The following is a 20,434-nucleotide window of genomic DNA, read 5'->3' on the forward strand; positions in this document are numbered from 1 at the left end:
AATGAAAAGTGGGATAAAAAAACAGGCGAGCGCTTCAAAAAGGAGTAAAATGAAATGATTAGCAAACAAGAGGGAGGGCCGGGCCGAGGAAGGCTGCTGCTCCCGGGGGAGCAGGGGGATTGGGCAGCGAGGAATCTCATCCCCTCCCTCCCCGGCTCTTTATGGCTCCTCCGTCCCGGCGGAGAGCTCCTTCTCCCGGGGTCCGGGGCTCCGGAGCTCCCGGGGGACCGACGCGAAGCTGGGGGGGCGGGGCAGACACCAAATATGGGCCGCTCGTTTGAATACTGGTCGCGCCTCTGGCTGCTCATTGGCTGAAAGCTCGCGTTGCGTCATTGTTTTGCAAACCGCGCGCCAAATAAGGGTTTCCGCGTGTTGGGCCGCGCGCGCTGTGAAAAATGAAGTTTGAAGAAGTAAAAGAATCAAAGCAACACCAGCGCGAGACCAGAGCGGGCCACGCAGGTACACCGGTACCTGACACTCGTCTCACACTTGCTGCCGTCACTTCCGGCCCTCGCACCCTCGCTTCATCCGAACCTTCCGGGCCCGCGCGCGCTCCGCGTTTCACCCCGAACCTGATAACAAGCCGCCAACCCGCGGGATTAACGGGCCCCACGCGGAGTAATCTCCTCTGTCATCCCGCGTGCAGCCTCACCGACACGGCGGCACGCAAATACCACAACAGAGTGCGCTTTTTACGCACGGACATATGGCGCTCAAAAACACACACGCACTCTTTCTCTCTTTCTCTTTCTTTCTATCTCTCTCACACACACATACACACTCTTTCTCTCTCTTTCTCTTTCTCTCTCACACACACACACACACACACACACACTCTCTCTCTTTCTCTCTCTTTCTCTCTCACACACACATACACACACACCCGGAGGGAAACCGCTAATAAGCTGTTTTATTTCACACCGCTTTAAAATGTGTGTTTGATTTCAAAGTCAAAGCGAGAAGCACCTCCAAGACCTGTCACGCCTCCTCCGGCGACAGTGATAATAATAATGATAATAATAACAGTGATAATAATGATAACGGTACCGTAATAACCGTTTTCAGCTCGTCTCTCGCTGTTTTGCCTGATCTGACGTCTGCAGCAGTCATCTCTGTTGGTTTTCGTGGCAGGAGCAGAATTCCTCTAATTAAGCAAAAACTCCAGAGCAGCGCTGATTAAATATTTATCCTCCTTTAGCCCGCTGCCTCCCTCCAGGGAAACAGAAACGTCTGGAAAGCCTGGAAAAATACTTCTGTGTAGGGAGAGAAAAAGTCAATGAGACGCTGCAAACATGTTGGCGATGAAGAGGAGGGTGATGAAGACGGGCCGGATTAGAAACCAGACGGCAACAGACTCGCGAAAATATTCATTATAAAAATTATTTTACAGCTTTAATATGTAGCCTGTAATTATGTGCCTTACGTGGTGACCTTATGTTAAATAAAATTTCAGGTTTATTAATGAAATTGGCGCTATAATAAATGTAATTTATTTTTTTCCACCCTGAGAATCATTTTTACAGGTTGTGGGGGATGAAAGCTGTTTTTAAATTTTCAGTATTAATTTCATTTAATGTAAATTTGTTTTATTTTGATGGTGCTTTTGATTCTTTAATATTACTTGAAGGTAATGAAGCCTGCTGCCAAATAAAACAGCCCCTCAAATCTGAAGTCTTTTCAAGGAATCCTTGAAATCCTTAAATATGATGCTGAAACCCCCACGACCCTTAGGAAACCTTTAAAAGTCAACTGACATCCCTTAAAATCCAAACAAGGATCTAAAACTGCACCAGGAGCTGCTTCAGGTGCACCTCGCCCACCTGTAGTTGCAGCATATGCTAAAGAAACCTTCCTGGAAAACCTGAAACATTCCAGGGACTCATAAAGGCCGATTAACTACAGATCAAGAACCGCCAGCCTCTAAGTAAAAGGACCAGACGACAAGGACCTCCCTTAAATATTCCTGTAGTTAAACTCCTCTCTCCCACACAGAAATCCCCAAATCTTAAAAAATCACCTAAATGTCCCTCGTAGAACTGCCTGAAAAAAATCCAGTGAGCTGACCCTGAATTCCAGCATATCCTGGAATATGAAAACAAAATTTCTCAATATCTTCTATAATTATTTTTTTAAACACAATGAAAACTGTTCAAAGCCCTCACATCTGATAAACTGTCATCTACACCACCTGAGAAACTTTAATAACCACCCAAACATCCTCAAACCATCACAATTGTCAAAACACTCCAATAAACTGCTTCACGTGAACCTGGACCTGCCTGGAATTTCAGAACATCTTCAAGAAAACATCCTGGAAAACGCACGTGGTAGAATTTCTTCCAACTTCATCTAACAACTCCAAGAGCACCAATGGAAGGAGGTCATTACCTCCTTCCATTGGTGTCTTCTCAGAAGCAGGACTGTTTGCTGGAACCTTTGAAAATGACCTGAACTTTAATTATAACAATCTTCATTAGAAAAACCTGACGGCTCTGGAATCCAGCCTGCACGTCAGGCAGCTCATTGAACCTCCCTTTAGATGAACCTTGCTTATTCCCACACCCTCCCAGGAACTTCTCCAAATGCCCTGGCACTCACTTAAAAACACCCGAGGCCTCCACCATGGACCCCCTGGAACTGCTTCCAAGTAACCGTGGAACTCCAGAGTCCCTCATCGAGTACCCTTCATCTGTCTTCAAACCATCCTGGAGCTGGCTTAAGAGCCGCTGCCAGGCCTGTTCTCTGAGGCAGACCTACGAGAACAATGATTGGACGAGCGGGATGCGACCACACGAGCACTAAACGCACATTTAGACATACGCTGCACAGACACATGCGCATTTAAATCTCCTTTTAACCTTTAAGACGGATCTCCAACATTCAAAGATAAACACACCTTTACCTGCGTTTTATTTTTTCACTTTAATGACTTTATTAATTCTTCATAATAAACAGGATAATCTGTCGTGCATGAAACACAGATGTTGCTTTGTTCTGTAACACTGCTGCTAAAAACATAAATTCACAAGTGACTTCAAGCAGCAGCTGCAGTCAGGAGGGCTCAGTCTACAGACACAGGGCGCCACACAGTGGGCAAAGACCAGTACTGCGAGCCTGATCAGCACGCTGCGGCTCATCAGAAATAATCGTCGGTATCAGTGATGTGTCCAGCCGTGAGGAAAAATCAAACTATTCCGAGCAGTGAGATTAAAGTTTGAAACTGAAGCCACCGTAACCTGAGTGTACTTTATCTACCAGAGTGAAAGAAACAGACATTTAGAATTACAAGTCTTTGATATGAACGGCACGTTTAGTCACCCACTGATTGCAGAGATCTTCTCTCTGACCGGACTGAAAACAGAATAACAACATGAGCGTAAATCCTGACTCAGGCCCCGTTTCCCTGACTCTTTTAGGCCCCTGAAACATATTTGGGGAAATCCTGGAACTGGAGAAATTTGGCATAAAACACAACATTGTCCTTCTTTTAGTCATGATGAGTCAAAGCACATGTTAGTAGGTCACTGCGTTGTTCTGTTCTCCTGTTTAACAGATATCAAATCATAAATGTTCAGTTTAAAATGTTAAAAAAGGCTCAAACATCCTAAAAAAATGCGATTATCACATTTATTTATATCCAATTGTTTCATTTTTTTTCTCTGCTGATTTGATTTCATTCTCTCAGCCACAGAAAATTTATGTTTAAATTCTTTCACAGCTCTGCCCCCACAGTGCCGGTGCCCACCCCGGGCAAATTAGGTAGAATGAATGAGATTTCCGTACCGGATCAGTCGGGGCATGAGTTAACAACGGCCGCCACTGGTGCTGCTGACCAGCAGGGCACCGGCGGAAGACAGAAGAGGAGGAGAAGGAGGAGGCAGAGAGAGAGAAGGAAAGGCTGGAGCGTGGAGGTGAGAGCAGGGACTCTAAATGTAGGAACTATGGCTGGCAAAGGGAAAGCCGATAGGAAAGAATGATGACGATGGAGCGAGCAGGAGGAAGAAAGGAAGAGCACAGAGGAGGTTCATGGATGTAGTGAAGGAGGACGTGCAGAGGGTTGGTGTGACCGCAGAGGAGGCTGGGATAGGAGGAGATGGTGATCCCTGAAGGGGACCGAACCCAGGAAGAAGTGTTTACTAAGTTCTCTCATTACAAGAGAATGTTTCTATACAACTTTCCACCTTAAATCCACTTCAGCTTCATCATTTCAGCTCACTGTTTGGTGCTGTGGTGACGTTTCGGCTGTGAGTGCATCAGAATAAACTGCTGCGTGTGTCTTTGGACAGAATAAAATAAATCAGACTTTAATGTTGAAAACATGACACACACTGAGGACTTTTATCCAAACTCGCTGTCTGCCTGCTGATGTTTAACATCAGGATGTTACAGTAAGTTTGACTGGTTAGTCTGAGTGAGCCGCTGAGCTTTCGTTACTGCAGCACTTACTTTTCTCAAACTTCTGATTATTCATTCATTTTCTCTCTGACCAAGTTAAAAACTGACCCACAGTCAGTGTGTGCGTGAAATTCAGGGTTCAAACATTCACAATCATGTTGAGTGGGTAAATAAGCCAACCAGTGTTACACATTAAGGTGGATTTACATTAAAGACCCATTGGATCATTTCCATCTCCATAATTTTCCGCTTTAACTCCACCAGGAGAGCTTTGCATGATTCTCCGTTCAAGCTAATCTTTCTTTATCTTATCCTGGGTCCCTCAGCTCATCATCTGTCTGAAACAAGCTGTCTTAGCCCCTCCCCCTTTTAAAGGTAAACGTTCTTCTGATTGGGCATGCTTTGCAAATAGATGATCAATATGGTTACTGTGCCTGAGGTGCCCGTCCTCCTCATGACATCATGCAGATCCAAAAATGGCAACAAAAAAAAAAAAGATTTTGTCTTTATGATTGGCAGTCTGAGTTTTTAGCTCACAGGGTTTACTGTATGTTCACTGACGTTGTTATTTATTCATGGTTAATATCAGCATGCACCACCGGAACAGGATATAAGAACCAGGAAGTAAAGAAAACCAAAAGAACTCTCCTTCAAACACACGACTGCGGTGGTTCCAAAGAATCGGACGGCGTTAATGTCTTTGTCAGCCGCCATACAGAAACAGCTCTCATGGAGTTCTGATTTTCCAGAGGTGTAAAATTATTTCTTTAATAAGGTAAATGTGTCGAATTTGAACAAAGCAAAAGCTTGAAAAGAGAAAGAGACTGTCACAGAAAACAACTAGTTTAATTCAAAAACTTAAAACCAAGACTGGGTTAAAACACGTCTGTTTAATCTGACTGTAAACCAGCACTGAGGGATTCCTTCTGTTCATGTTTAAATAAAGACGCAAGGAGGGCTGGAAGGAGTGGCATCATCCAAGAGCGCACACACACACACGCATGGACACACACATGCACACTCAGAATGGGAAAATCCAAACAAATCCTTCTTTTCATCCTCTGAAGTGGGATCGAGGCTCGGTGGATCAGAGGATCCTGGAGCCAGCAGACCTCCTGCTGGGAGGGGTCATGACACCACTTCAACCATCTGAGGGGCATTTAACCTCAGAGGTGCCCCCAAACCCTCCTAAATATCCTGCAACACACTCGGTGCTAACCCGCCGCCTGCTGCTGAAACCAGAACTCAGTACGCTCACGGCAAACTTCAGGATTTCACCTCAGAGAGTGTTTGATCCACTTTACACGAGAACTTCCCCACACTGCAAAAAGAAAAGTGCACTTTCTCTGCACGTTTATTTGATATTTTCAAATTATATTTCAAATGTCTGAGTGGCGTCATTTATAATCCTCACTGCATACTGTGCTGTGATGTTTTTAATCCTAAAAATGGGAATTTGTCAAAGGGGAGTGTGAGGAATGGAAAGCTGTGTGCTTTTTAACATTACTGAATGTTATTGAATCATTTTCAAAGATTTCAATAATGTAAATATTTTGAGTGTTTCTGAACAAAATAGTTAAATTATTCCAGGTCTGCAATCCAGATGTTTTGGGGGTTTCGTGTTTGTTTGTTTTTTCAGACTTAGGCTGAAACAGAAGCATGGAAATAAAAAAAGATGAAAAAACATCCCGACTATGATGACGTCACTGTAATGTTGTAGCAGTGTAACGAGTTTGTGAGAACGCAACAGATGAGGATTTGCATATAATTGATATTTTTTTGCTCAGTTTTACATAAAAATTATTGAAAAACAAAACGAATCCCTACAGAACACTATCATGTCTTTCAGAGAAAAAGAAACTCAAACAGAGACATGAAATAGTCACTTAGTTTCGTGAAGTTTGACATCACAGCTGTTCACAATGCCTTCATTTAATTGGTCTGAAAGGTGACTTTACTGCAGCACCTGGTCTGGGCTCAGTCCATAGGCTCTCTGGCCAATCACAGGCCTCCTCAGAGTCGCAGTGTTTGGCTGGTTTGTGCAGACTGAGCTGACAGCAGCCTCTCCGTGGCTTTAATAGTTCCTGCTAACCTCAACCAAAACTCAAAGGCAGACCTGTAATTATATCTGCCAGCAGCTTATCATTTATTCCTTTGATTGTATTTTTGATCCAAGAGTGTGACCACGGCAACAATAACATGAAAGAAAACCGATGCACTTGAGAACTGTGCATGAACTGTAAAACTCACTGTATCAGTAATCTAAAGTGCATTTTTCCACCTCTGATTGTTGCAGCGATACTTTATACTTCCTCATCTCGTAGACTTCAGCTGGAAAATCAGCAGCAGATTTGAGATTTCCTGCAAAGTTTGTCTGCAGCTTACTGAATTCTGAGGCTCGAATAAACGAGGTAAACATGAGCAGCCTGAGACCGCATGCCTCCCTCCACGTCGTGCATGGACCGAGAACCTGGATCCAGAAAGAGAATACTTCCTTGGGAACATCATAACGTTCACTCCCAGTTTTTCTTATTCCAGTTTGATGTTTTTGTGAGGATATCACACCAAATATCCACTTTCCCCCCCTAAACTCCTGCATCCTGATTATTTTAGGAGCAGGGTTTGTAGGGTTTTCCAGCAGGACTACGCATGTCAGCACAATCCGTCAGCCTACACCGAAGCTAGTGAGTGTGTTACCTTATTTGACAGAAAGCTGCGGATGTTCCTGTTACTTCTCACCTCTTCCATCCTTCATCCGGGGCCTCTGTGTCTCAGGAAGCAGGAGAAGCTCAGCGGTTCCATCCTCTGATTTCTGGGAAAGACGGTGAACCACAAATCGCTCCTGTTGCATACCTGTGAGGGTGTGTTAGATACACAGTGCAGAATAAAGAGCTGCATGAATGTGTGATTGATTGGGTGAATCCATGTAAAAGGACTCTATGTAAAACCAGTGCACTCAAATCCAAACCCACAGAAAATCCAGCTAACCGTCAATTAACCAATTAAGAGTTACACATAATGGACATTTATAGGTTTATTGAGTGTGAACTGGATCAGTTTTATCTACAAATAATACAGAGACACATTCATGTCTGCTAATTTTTCTTGATACCAAACGTCAAAGGTAAAGAATCCTCCCAAAAACTCCTGGACTGCAAAATGAATCATTTCTAATCCACCCAGAACTATCCATCGTGATCCTGTTAAACAAACAAATAAACAGAGGAATAAATAATAAATACACACTGCATGCTAAATGAGGGACATTTTAGTGCAAAGCTGCAATCACATTGTTATTATTCATATTCTGTTTAGTCTCTTTGTTTTTACTCTCATGTTTCAAAATGTTGGTTTCTCTCTTATAGGTTTTATTGTCCAGTTTCAGTAGATTTTCTTCCTTGTATCTGTGATAGTTTCACAGCTTGTACAGTATGTGAGTCGTCCTCTCAGCTTTCTGAACTGCACTGATCTGGATCAGAGCTGCTTATGAGCAAAACTTTAATATTTGGATGCTGCATGTTTGTTCAGGTTCCCTAATAAAAGATGTTTTCACCGTAATCTCTTTTATTTCTGAGGCATTTGGCCTCCATCACGCGGCCTTCCTCACCAACTGAAGGCAGGGAGCGCCATCTGTTGGACAGAAGGGTGGATTACACTGCCGCTCAAACACCAACCACCTGCTTCATTAATAACATCAGTGCTAAATCATCACGGTGCATTTAGATAAAGCAGAGTTCAAAGACATGTGTGTGATTATTCTGTGTGCCTGTAAATGAGACTCAGACGATGAATTTATCACGCTCAGCATACCCATGACAGGGGTCTGCTTATTTCAGTGGACTCAAATATTTATTTCAAATAAAAACTCATTTCAAATATTTCAAACAAAATTTATCCTGGGTAAAAAAGCGAATGAAGCTTTTGATGAGCATTAACATCCTCACATCGACCCGTACATGTTTCAGTGTAAACTCTCAACAGCAAACTTTCTGGCACTTTTTAGATCAGTTAGACTCAGTTACACATTTATGCAGTGGCTCCACAGTTTAGCGCTTTAAACATTCCACGAACAAGCGAATGATCTCAGGTTCAGTCCTGAGAGAAGACTGAGGGGTTCCTTCTGCTTTGATTCTGCCACATCAGACACGCAGAGCTACTGGCTGGTTCTCCCAGCACCACAGTACAGACATTCTGTCCTTAAGTAGAAGTACAAATACTACTGTAAAAATAAACTGCAGTGAATGTTGAAGTACTGATTCAACTTCTTTACTCAAGTAAAAAATGGTAAATGGCCTGTATTTATATAGCGCTTTACTAGTCCCTAAGGACCCCAAAGCGCTTTACACATCCAGTCATCCACACATTCACACACTGGTGATGGCAAGCTACATTGTAGCCACAGCCACCCTGGGGCGCACTGACAGAGGCGAGGCTGCCGGACACTGGCGCCACCGGGCCCTCTGACCACCACCAGTAGGCAACGGGTGAAGTGTCGTGCCCAAGGAGGATTACAAGGCAAACTCCCAACTCTTGAGCCACGATTGCCCCAAAAAGTACAGGCTCTTAAATGTACCCAAAGTAATAAAGTAAAAGTAGCTCTTTGGAGGTTTTTTCTATTTTGTGCAAAGCTAACTGAACCTTGCTCTATATTAACATAATGATAAATTAATATTGGTAAATACAGACTTTAGTCTAATGTTTTTATTATAATTATACTCAGCTTCAATCTGAAAAAAAGAAGAAAAGTAAAAGTAACTCTATCTCCTGTTGCCTCCATTGTAGAGGGCCATTTTACCTCTAAACAGGAAAATGTGTGTAGTCAGGGGTTAAAGTGGATTCAGCAGGTGGGAGAACACTAAACTGGTTGTAATGGTTCAGTGTGGGAAAAATAATCATAACTCACAATAACTTCTACTGAGAGCTCCAGTAGATTTTCTTAGTGTGCAGGCTGTGATCAGCTGACCTGCTGCTCTTTGTGGATGTACACAAATGAATTCAAGCCTTTAAATAACACAGTTAGTCTCCCTCAGTTTGATTTCTAGTACGTTTCACAATATGAAACAACATAATCTCACATGTACAGACGCAATATGTGATTTAACAACATGAGGGCTTACATGTGAGCTTTAAATGAGCGGTCCTTCACTTTAAATCTAACCTCTTTTCTTCCTCTCCTGTCTTTCTTATCTTTCTCCATCTCTGACTAAAGTTAGCTCTTTCTTTTCTCTACCTGTGAAATACAGTAGCTGGGTCTTTAGTAGTGATGGGATTTCCGGCTCTTTTTAGAGATCTTTCGGCTCGGCTCACTAAAAAGAGCCGGCTCTTTCGGCTCCGAACCGGCTCTTCAGGTTGTTTTGTTGCTTTCATTAATTTATTATTAACAATAATATAAAATTATACACAAAAGGAATTACTAATGTAAAAGAAAGTGGTTTTATTTATATATGTTTATATATAAATATATGCGGTGGCCCCTAGAGACAAAGCATGTACAAACTCCAAAACACATTTCTAGCGTTAACTGAACTTCCAAAACAGAAATACCTAGATCACTTAAATTACACAATTGAAAGCATGTGTGTATTGTTTGTGTATTTATACACAGGCACTCATATATATTCAAATAATTTAAAAAAAATGTTCATTTACCTGTTATTACCACACACCAAATCCGGTCATTGGTAATTCCTGGCTTGTGTAGCCTCTAGGTAACAAAGCTCAACACTGCCCCTAGCATCCTGGAGCACTTCTGTTGTGTTTTGTACGTGTTTTGAAGTTTGTACTGTTTTGGAGCTTGTATGTGCTTTGTCTCTAGGGGCCACCGTAAATATACCTTTATTTATTCACTCCACATAAAATGTAATAAATAAATCATATAATACAAAAACCAACAATTCACATTTCAACTTTTAACTATTTAAATTTTCAGCTTTTTCCTTTTAAACAAATTTAAAGTGAAACAACACAAAACACTGCAAACCACAACACAATTAAATATAAACTAAAATATGAAAACAAAAAGAACATGCATATTCTCTGTCATATGAACCTGCATGAATAAACTTTCTGAATCCTTTATCATCTGCAACTGAAAATAGTTGTGGACAGGGCTGGACTGGGACAAAAAATCGGCCCGGGCATTTTGACTAGAGACCAGCCCACCAAAAATGTGATGTCATTCAGAGGTAACTTGTGGCAAGAGGTACTAGCCCATGCAGGCTTTCAATTGAACTCAGTTACACAGCGATAAAAAGAAACACAAAAAATAGCAGGTGTTGTGCCAAAAAGTGATTTCCGGTATTTGCCAAAAACTGATTGCTCGTATTTAAATTGCTATAAGTAACTTGTTGGGCTATAATATGTGAAACATATGTCAAATGCATCCCTCATGGATGACATGAAGTCATCTCTCCATCTCTCTCTGCTGCTCTTCTGTCTCCTCTGTCACAGACTTCTCCATTTTTGATGATAAATCAGCCTGGTGCAACATGTAAGGATTGGCACAATTTGTTAAGATTTTGAGGAGTTTGAGAAACTAACCTTAAGCATAAAATAAAATTTACTATCAGTAACTTCATAGCACCCGCCCAGCAGTATATAAACTCCGTCATGCTAGCTAGTACGCAGTACCAGTTATTCTAAGCGACTGTAAAAAGTCAGCACAACGAAAACAAACTACAACTAAACTTGGTTTATATCTGACACAGACAGCAGGTCATAACTTCTTACCTGAAGTTCAGTTCCTCTGCCACTATGACCGGCGGCCGCCTCGGGTCTCTCCTCCTCTTGCCTCCCCTTTCCCTTATCCACCTGCTGGCCTCCACCACTTGCTGATGTTGCTAAATCTGTGGAAGCTATGCCATAGCTACCGCCAAACAATTCAGTTATTTTTACACATTTGGCAGCGTCTGCCTGAAGGGCTTGTTTCTTTTTGGCCCTAATTTTTTCTGCACCTCCTTTCCTTTTTTTGTTCTCCATTTTCTTTAGTTCGTCTATAAGATTGCTAAACAAGGGGGAGGGTGCATCCGACCTCCTCGGCTGTAATTGGTCCAGCCCAGAGTCGATCATGACCAATTGGCCAATCCAACACCTTTCATTATTTATACCCTTCCAAAAAAAAAAATGATCGGCCCATAAAAACAAAAAATCGCCAGGCGCTGGCCAGTCCAGCTATGGTTGTGGATGATTACTAGACCTTTCTAATGTGACGTTGTTGTCCCTGGCTCTCTTTCTCTCTCTCTCCCTCCTGCTCTGTTCCTGTGCTACTGGTGTGTAACTACCGCCCCGCCCCCCTCTGCCCGGTAAAGCACAAGGCTCACGTGCAGAGTGAAGCGAAAAAAAGCACGAGAGAGAGTGAGAGAAAGAAATAAAACCCACGGCTCTCGATAAGGAGCAGGCTCGCTTCATTCACGTCATAGAGTCGGCTCTAAGAGCCATTTCATTCAGGACTGACACATCACTACTCAGTGATTAAACTGCCAATAACCATCTGGAACAATAGTGATCAATAGATGTAACAGAATACTCAACTCCCCAAAAAATTAAAGTCAAGTGGAGATAGAAGCAAGGAATTTTTAATACTTCCACTTCCTTTTATAACTTATATTATAACTTATTTTATTTGTTCTGTTAATTTGAATGAACGGGCTTTTTTCCCCTCAGACTTCAATGAAATAAATGTTTTTAAAAACAGCAGAAAATATGATTGTTGTTAACTGCTGTGAAAATATTTGAAATGTTGTTTATTTTCCATATAAAACCTTTTTCTCTGTGTGAATGAGCAGATCATACTTAAATAAAGACATTTATTTTAACAAAAATACAGTAATAATTAACTATTTCTGTAGTGTTAGGTTGCAACCAGCAGTTATCATTATTACCAATAAAATAAGCCAACTAATAAATATATGTTTCCTTTAAAACAAAGTAAATAAAATAATCCCCATTTTCAAACAATCTTTTCTTGAATATTAGTAAACGCAAATGAAACTGCCTTTGTTGGCATGTGTGGAGGACCCCCTTAGCGACTTTTTTTCTAAAAAGCGACTAGCGACTTTTTCTGGTGTTATTGGAGACTTATTTATGACGACTTTTTGACGTGAAAGCACATATTGCTCTTACTCTCAACAAGCAGCGGGTGCTGCCGTGGGCACCTCGCCGGTGCCAAGGCGCTCACGGGCGGAGGATAGTCCTCCCCCAGCTGCTATCAGGGCAGGAGATGTTCACATCTATGCGCCCCAACTGCAAATGAATCGCGCATGAGCGAAGCCGCTGCTCCAGCGCTGACTGTAGCAGTCAGTTCTTATTTTACTGTTATGTTGTTTTGTGGATCACAAGGTTTAAAACTACTTATAAACACACACACAAAGTAACTCAACCAGAGTGCCTATTTCAGGTCACCTACTACTACTCACCACAGGAGTTGCGTTGGAATTGTGACATTAGACATACAATAATTGCTAAAAGAAATTTTATTTGTAGTTCTAAATAAATTCTAAATGCATTTAGGACGTTTTTACTCACTTTATGTCTCTTCCACGATGTTATTTTTCCTCTCCTACAATGTAGGTTACAATTACATTAGCATGACCAATTATGCAAATTAGGCGATGACGTCATTTGAATGGTAAATGGCCTGTATTTGTATAGCGCTTTTCTAGTCCCTAAGGACCCTAAAGCGCTTTACACAACCTGTCATCCACCCATTCACACACACATTCACACACATTTAGCGATTTCTAGCAACTTTTAGGACAGCCAATAGCGATTTTCCTTACTGAGGAGTTGGCAACACTGCCTCAGACCTCTGTAGCAGGTGGCTTCGGCCCTGCTGATGCCAGTAGGTCTTCTGGATAATAAACAGGGTCGGAGTGAGACCTCCACCCTATCGGTGGTTCTTATTTGGTGTCCGGAAACAAGGTCGGAGTGAGACCTCCTGTTCCCGGTTGTCTGACAGCTGCTCGGTGTGTAACGGAAGACATTTTGAGCTTTCGGTGGTCCTGGGGCCGTTATCGGAGTGTCAGCCTGAAGTCGGGGCTGATGTGCTGGACTCTGCGACGTGAAAAAGTCGAGCTTTAACGGAACATCGCTGCAGTTTGTGTAGCCAAGCTAGCTTAGCTCACAGCCGCACAGCTAGCACACTCCTAGATGCTAGTTAGCTAGCGACACCTAGCTGGCCTCCTCCTCCTCCTGCACCTCCTCCTCGACAACCGGTCCCTTCTCCGCAGACATAATGGCTTTAAAACGAATTTCTAAGGTAACACACCGCCCTCTGTTTCACGTTCATTTAACATCGTGTGTGGCGTTTGTGTGCTGGGAGCTAGCAGTTAGCCTGCCTTCTGCACTGCAGCTGCAGCATTTCGCATTAAACCAGGTGAAATGCAGCTCCGTGCAGCCGCACAGTGAGTCGTGTTTTATGTGCTGGAATCAGCCGCACTCGGGGGCAGGTTTGAGCCGAGAATCAGCCTCAGTGCGGGTCTTTCGGGGTTCAGACCTAACGATGGTCCAGGCCTGAAGCTGCTCTGCTCTTTGGTTCCTTTTAAAATAAACTTGGTTTCTTCTCCGTGATTCCTGCTCGGTTCCGCTGAGCTCATTAGCTGTCAGAGTTTATTACGTTATTACAATTACTAACCCTTCTTTTTTAGTCTCTCCGTCACATTTACATATACACATTTTTATTCCTTTGCATTTCTCCGGCAGCTGTGATTACAGTTGATGGTTTTCACCCACAGACACGAAGAGTTTGTAAATGTGTGTTTGTGTTCACATTAAAGTGCATCTCTGCAGGTCTGTCCGTCAGGGCCGAGGGACCCTGCTGTGTTTGGACAGGTGAGAGCAGCTGACGCTAACCTCCAGGTTGCTGCTTTCAGTCCAGATGCTGACAGATGTCTTTCTACCCCTCATCCTGAATACCTTCATCTCCACAAAGTGCTCACAGTGTGACGGTGTTGCCAATTTCCAATGTTGGTAAATAGACGTTAGTGAGCAGGATTTACAAAGGGGTTATAGATAAAAGAAAGAAATTATCTGCAAGAATCTTAACAACTGTGTTATTTTACCTACATTATAACCAGTCCATGATTTTTGGTCAATTATAACATCTTTATAGATCTATTTTTATACTTGTTGCCAGATCTCTTTTTAAAAAAATATATTTTTAATGTAAATGAGACCTTTGAAGTCGATAAATGATATATAAAAGTCACTTATTGTGGCTTCTACCTTGTGACAGGAATGTTGTTTGTAGCTCAAGAAATATTGACGTCATTCACGAGGAATGCATTTTACATGTTTCACATTTTATAGGTCAACAAGTCGTTTACAGCAGTTTAAATACAGACGATCACGTTTTGGCACAAGCTGAGCTGTAGATGGACAGATGTTGGTGTTTCCATACAGAATGTGAATCAGTGAGACCGCAAAACGAGGAAAGCTCACTTTTTTGAGATGACTTCTATGCACGGACCTAACGTCAGAAATCAGTTCTCTCTGCCCGAGAGTCAGTCTTTGGAGTTCAGGGCTCTTCATGTTTTAATTCTTTTTTTGCTGTTTTCCTTCCTCCTCTCTATATATTTTGTTTCATTTTGTTCTATAAAACAATAACATAAACAGATTTTCGTTTGCTAGGAAATCTGAAATGTTAGGCGATGAAAACAGGAAGCAAAGAAATCGCAGGATTTTTCCCAGAAAGTCGTCTTTCCAGCTGTCGCAGTGGCTCTCTCTGTATAATCTGGTTATTGTACAGAGGAATAACTGAGCTCCACTGAAATGGTGGTAAAGGCCAACATGATTGTGCACTCATGTCTTCAACATGGCTGCTGAAACGACACCAAAGCCTGGCGCCCTCGATGGCGAGCGTAAACTACAAACGCAGAGGTGGACGCTGACCAACCAAGATGTCGCGTCTTCACCCTTCAGCTTATCAGGAAATCCATACAAACATCTCTACAGGGGAAAACAGTACTCATTAGACATAATGGCTGTTTTTACTGAGCGTGCTCAGTGAGGGTCTGCTGTTAGGTTAAATGTGTTTAACATAGCCAGGCTTAGATCAGTGACAACGGGAATCCCAGCGGCGCTGACTGCTGTACTCGGTTAAATCAGGCTCTCTGCTTCATACTCTTGTTGTGCTTATGGGCAATTTTAAAGATAATTTTATTTTTTAAATGCACCTTATCCAGCAATATTTAGCTTAATTTATTTTATTTACTCTTTATTTTCACTGATGTAAATTTAGTGTATCTGTAGGCTATTTAAAATTTAGAAAAATACAATTTTAAATAAATAATAATTTTTTAAAACTTGTTTGTTTTAATGTCGACAGCATTTCAGATGTTTTTATTTATTTTAATTTTGCCATTTTTAAATTTAAATCCAGCATAAAATTTATTCAAAGTATTTTTAGTGTTACTGGTGCACTGTTTATTTATTTCATTCAAAATAATTGTTCTTAACTTTAGTTAAGTATAAGTAGAATAACTGGAAATATAAATAAATAAAAATGGAGGCAGTGAGGAGTTTTTAAGGAAGCGTTTTTGTGCTCGCCTCCTAAACTCGGCCGAACCTGAAAGACGAGCCGTGTGCGCCTCGCCTGTATGTCACATACCAACACACACACACACACACACACACACACACACACACACACACGGCAGTTTGGCTTCAGGCTGGAAACACAAACCACCCGTCCTATGACAGCCGTGTGTCTTCTCGGCTCTTCTGTCAACGGTAAAAATAGACTCTGTTGCTTACACATCAATAAAAGCCTGAGTGTGTCCGAGTGTTTTAATGCAGCCTTCACACAGGAGACCAACCTTCAGGCTTTTCAAAGTAAATGCCTCTTATTTATTTCCTTCAGAATAAAGCTGTGGTCACGCTCAGTTACTTATTTGCTAGAAGAATAAAAAGTCGTTTTAAAGCAGCTCAACAGCCACTTGCATTAGAAACATCAGAAATGATCGCAGATCTCAGCAAGGAAACGCTCGGCAGGTTTCTGAACTCTCACACAGACGCAGTAACATTTAGAGTTTGATTCACCGCTGGCCAAGTTTAGCCCGTAACCTGACAACTTCACCGCGGCTATTTCAAGTCCTGACTGCTGGATTCAGACATCTTTAAAGGCCTGGTCTCCACACAGGACACACGAAGAGGCCGCTTAACTGTAAAAACACCATTGGAGGTAACCTTCGCACCAAAACTCAAGGAACTCAAAGAAAACGAGACCTTACACTTCTTCCTCATTAAAATTAAAATGCAATTAATCAGTCAGCTGAGCGTGCTCGGTGAACAGTTGGCAACATGTCGGCGACGGCTCTGAGCAGGACGTCAACAAGTCTTTGCAAGCAAAACATTTTAAAAAAATGTAGTTTCTTTTTTTCTTACACTGAGTGGCAGCAGCAGCCTCCTCCCAACCAAACTGGCTGCGGGGAGGTTTTTGGTGTACAGACTGGTAAACGGCGTTAACCACTGCAAGCCACTCGCCATCTGGTCGTTAGAAACCCATGGGTCTGCTGATGGGTTTTTATTACCATATTATCTTTTTTCATCACATTTCCAGTACAGCTGTGAACTCGATGTGACCAACATCAGTAAATGTCCTCGTTGCTGATGTCAGTCAGCAGGGCTTTAACGTCTGTCGTTCCTCTGCAGGAGCTAACCGACCTGTCCAGAGATCCTCCGGCTCAGTGCTCCGCCGGTCCTGTCGGCGAAGACAGTAAGACCACTTTTCAGTTTTCTTTACGCAAAAGTTCACAGAGAGGAACGAGTGTGCTGCACTAACCCTCGTCTCCTCTTTTTTTACAGTGTTTCATTGGCAAGCTACTATTATGGGACCTGTAAGTATCAAACAGCTGCTCCGCCTCAGAGTTTGGAGCTAAAAACTGCAGTTAGTTTGTCAAAACAAGCACAAACTGAAAGCCTAGCTGAGCGTGATTCTGTGGGAAACGCTGCAGTCGTGTTTTTTGTAAAACCCGAATCCACAGAACTGCTGCAGGTGTAACGGCGCCGGAGTTCGAGCCGATTCAGGGGCCGTTTCACTGATATTTATACAAACTGTTGGCAGTGACGTGGTGTGAGCATGTGAGTGTTTAACCTCTCTCTGTTTTTAACTGCAGCCTGACAGTCCCTATCAGGGCGGCGTATTTTTCCTGACTATTCATTTCCCTACAGATTATCCCTTCAAACCCCCCAAGGTAAAATTTTTATTAAACCTTTGAAGCCTTTTAACTTCCTTAAAATTAAAATAAAATAAAATAAATTGAATACATGTCTGAGATTTTGAAGTGATGCTAAATCGTTTCGGTTCCTCTCCCCGCTCAGGTCGCCTTTACAACGAGAATTTATCACCCAAATATAAACAGTAATGGCAGCATCTGTTTGGATATATTGAGATCACAGTGGTCTCCAGCATTAACTATCTCTAAAGGTAAGAAACATTCATATAAACGGCCAAATGTTTCTGTGTCTGTAACCCTGAAATTGAGTTTTTAAATCTGCTCCCCTTTGGTGAGAATAATGAAAAGATGTGTGAAATATATTTTTTTTAGCTTTAATTTTCTTGTAGTTTATTAATAAAGATTCTATAATTAGGCATCTCATTTATAGATAGCGACTCTAACGCTCCCGTCAGAGGGAGACAAATGGTTAAAAACTTCTGTCCTGCAGTGATTCTTTACTGTTAGTACATGTTTTGACCAGTAGGTGGAGCTGTTTGGTTGTAGTTTCACCTTGTAACAGGTAATAATGATATTTACATCAAACAGGTTTGTTCACAGAGCAGAAAATAAAGTTTGAACCTGACGCTGAAATCTGATTTTTAAAGCATTTTCATCCTTATTTATTTATTTTTTTACCTTATGCGCAATATTACTTTTAATTATTATGCTATTATATCTCCATTTACTCATATTTATGTATGTTAAATATTCCTGTTACTTTAATTTATTTTTCTGTTAATATTATAATTTTTCCATTTATTTTTTAAGAGTTACAGTTTTTTATTTTCAACTAATTTAAATAATTTTCCTGTTTATTTTTTAAATGTACTATCTTACTTTTGCTTTGCTCCTGTATATACATTTCCCTGAACATATGCATTTTCTTTTCTTTCTTTTCTTCTTTGTTTTCTTGCTGTCGTTGCAGGTGTGTCTGTATGGAGGCCCACAGCTGCCAAAACTAAAACAATTAAAATTTAAAAAAGTAAAAAAAAAAAAAGAAGAAGTAAATAATAAATAATGAAGCAAATGAAATCAGTATAATAAATACATCACATTTTCATAATAATTGTTGCCTATAATGTGATGTGTTTGCTTGTTTGTTGGCAGTTTTTGTCCCCCATACAGACTCATAATCACTCAGTCATGTGTGAAAAGCAGGAGCACGCTGCAGACCTCAGAGCTGCTCTGACTCTCTCTTTTCCCTCTCTGCAGTCCTTTTGTCCATTTGTTCTCTGTTATGTGACCCGAATCCCGACGACCCGCTAGTGCCAGAGATCGCCCGCATCTACAAAACAGACCCTGTGAGGTGAGTCCACACCTGTTAACCTGCAGGTAATCGGCTGCTCAAAGGACGAGGAGAGCGGCTTCTAGCCTAGCGGGAGGTTTATAACCGAGTGTCCTGCTGCTTGGTCTCAGGTATAACAGACTAGCCAGGGAGTGGACAGAGAAGTATGCCATGCTGTGAGGGTAAGAGTGAAGCTCACCTGAGCTGCCTGCTGATTCTGTGTCTCAGACGCACGTTGAAGCAAATAAAGCATGACTGCAGAGTTTTCTCACTGCATGGAGCGCAGGTAGGGACGACCTGGCGGACGTCACAGGGAGAGAAAATAACGCAAACCTAAAGACGTGAGATATAATAAAACTCACACATGTACAGGTGTTATGAAGGGGGAAATTATCTATAGAGACCAAACAGTTTGTGTATCGGGCTGTAAACATGTTTATTTCTGTGGGGACTGACTCACTGCTGGAGCCTCTGGTGGGCGTTAGAGGAACTGCAGGTGTTGCTGCTTGAGGGGCGTCCTGTGTTTAACAGTTGGGGTAAACTGCATGTGTGGCGAGTGGGAGTAAAGCGGTGACAATGATGTTTTGTTTCCTGTGAATGGCTGCAGGTGGATTTTGGTCTGTGTTTCTCAGGCATGGCATCGTCCTGCAGCCTCTCCCGCCTCCTCACCTTTTCTCTCCCTCCCTGCAGGTACAACAAGACGGCTCAGGACTGGACTCAGAAATACGCCATGTGATCTGCCTCCTGCTGTTTTCTCATGTGGCCACGCCCCCTCTCATCCACCTGTAACAGCAATTTGTTCACCTTTCCTTCCCGTCCCATCCTTTGATTTTTATCGCTTGTCTGTTTGGGTTTTTTCTGCTTTCCGGGTGAAGGGCTGAGACTCTGAGCCGTCAACGTGCCAACTGAGAAACCAGGAAGCAGAGCGGACTCACTGCTCCTGCAGATGAGACCGCTTTTTAAAAAAGAAGAAGAAGAAGGCTTTTTGGTTTCTTTTGTTTTTAGACCGTTAGAGCCGTTAGTTCATCCATCATCCAACACTGTTGTCCTCTTTTTGCACTGGAACACAAACCGAGCTCCCCGCGGCTGATCGATCAACTAATAGCTCCGTGATGGTTTTTCTCAATAAAGCTGAACAAATTGCAGCTCCTGTTGTCCTGTTTTCATTCCAGGGAATCACATCCTGCTCTGAGACTCCTCCTGATGAATAAAAAAGTCTGTTTCTGCTTTGCTCACAGGTGGAAGAATGGAAACAGACTCTTTTTATTCGTCACAAACACAAGCGGACTCTGAGAGCAGGAGCCGCTACCCTGACATCATCAGCCACGCTCAGAGGTCACATGAACGCCGTTATCAGCGAAATTAATCCTCCTGCTCAGGGAGGTTAAAATCGTTTCACACTGAGAGAACAGACAGATCACAAGTGGTTTGGACTTTCTGTCAGTATAAGTCACACATTAAATCCCATTCATTAAGAAATACAGAGCAATTTCAACATAATGTCACAGTTTTTCTACACAATGAAGAAATGCTGCTTAAA

The 20,434-nt window shown here is 42.1% G+C and overlaps 2 protein-coding genes and 1 long non-coding RNA gene across 5 annotated transcripts in view; 1 reads left to right on the top strand and 2 right to left on the bottom strand.

Annotated features, from left to right (window-relative positions):
* LOC309717088 (transcription factor COE3) overlaps positions 1–1,059 on the bottom strand; it is a 141,339-nt gene extending 140,280 nt beyond the window's left edge. Inside the window, exon 1 of one of the 2 annotated variants that reach the window (XM_082551367.1) lies at positions 1,048–1,059. Coding sequence is in view for 1 of the 2 variants with exons in the window: in XM_082551370.1 (XP_082407496.1) it covers positions 63–308 (246 nt within the window). In the remaining variant the exon portion in view is untranslated. Of the gene's footprint in view, positions 1–62; positions 732–1,047 lie in introns of those variants that run through there. The other variant, XM_082551370.1, reaches the window with a different exon arrangement.
* A 1,557-nt stretch (positions 1,060–2,616) lies between these two features.
* On the bottom strand, positions 2,617–11,645 carry LOC309717555. The gene is made up of 3 exons (XR_014279736.1): positions 11,125–11,645; positions 7,135–7,248; positions 2,617–2,753 (listed from the first exon to the last, which is right to left on the bottom strand). It is a non-coding gene; the product is annotated as an uncharacterized lncRNA (long non-coding RNA).
* Positions 11,646–13,217: 1,572 nt separating this feature from the next.
* Positions 13,218–20,039, top strand: LOC309713283 (ubiquitin-conjugating enzyme E2 2-like). Of its 2 annotated transcripts, XM_082544806.1 has the most exons (8): positions 13,218–13,651; positions 17,044–17,107; positions 17,197–17,228; positions 17,508–17,585; positions 17,713–17,818; positions 18,822–18,915; positions 19,026–19,076; positions 19,585–20,039. In XM_082544806.1, exons 1-7 carry the CDS (start codon positions 13,628–13,630, stop codon positions 19,072–19,074), a joined length of 447 nt encoding a protein of 148 aa, XP_082400932.1. In that variant the 5' UTR covers positions 13,218–13,627; the 3' UTR covers positions 19,075–19,076; positions 19,585–20,039. The 2 variants fall into 2 exon arrangements, with proteins under 2 accessions (XP_082400932.1, XP_082400933.1); XM_082544807.1 differs by lacking the exon at positions 19,026–19,076 and having other exon boundaries at positions 13,223–13,651.
* The last annotated feature ends 395 nt before the right edge of the window (positions 20,040–20,434 follow it).

This window comes from Aulonocara stuartgranti (assembly GCF_965226115.1).
Source record: "Aulonocara stuartgranti genome assembly, chromosome: 2".
Classification (NCBI taxonomy): domain Eukaryota; kingdom Metazoa; phylum Chordata; class Actinopteri; order Cichliformes; family Cichlidae; genus Aulonocara; species Aulonocara stuartgranti.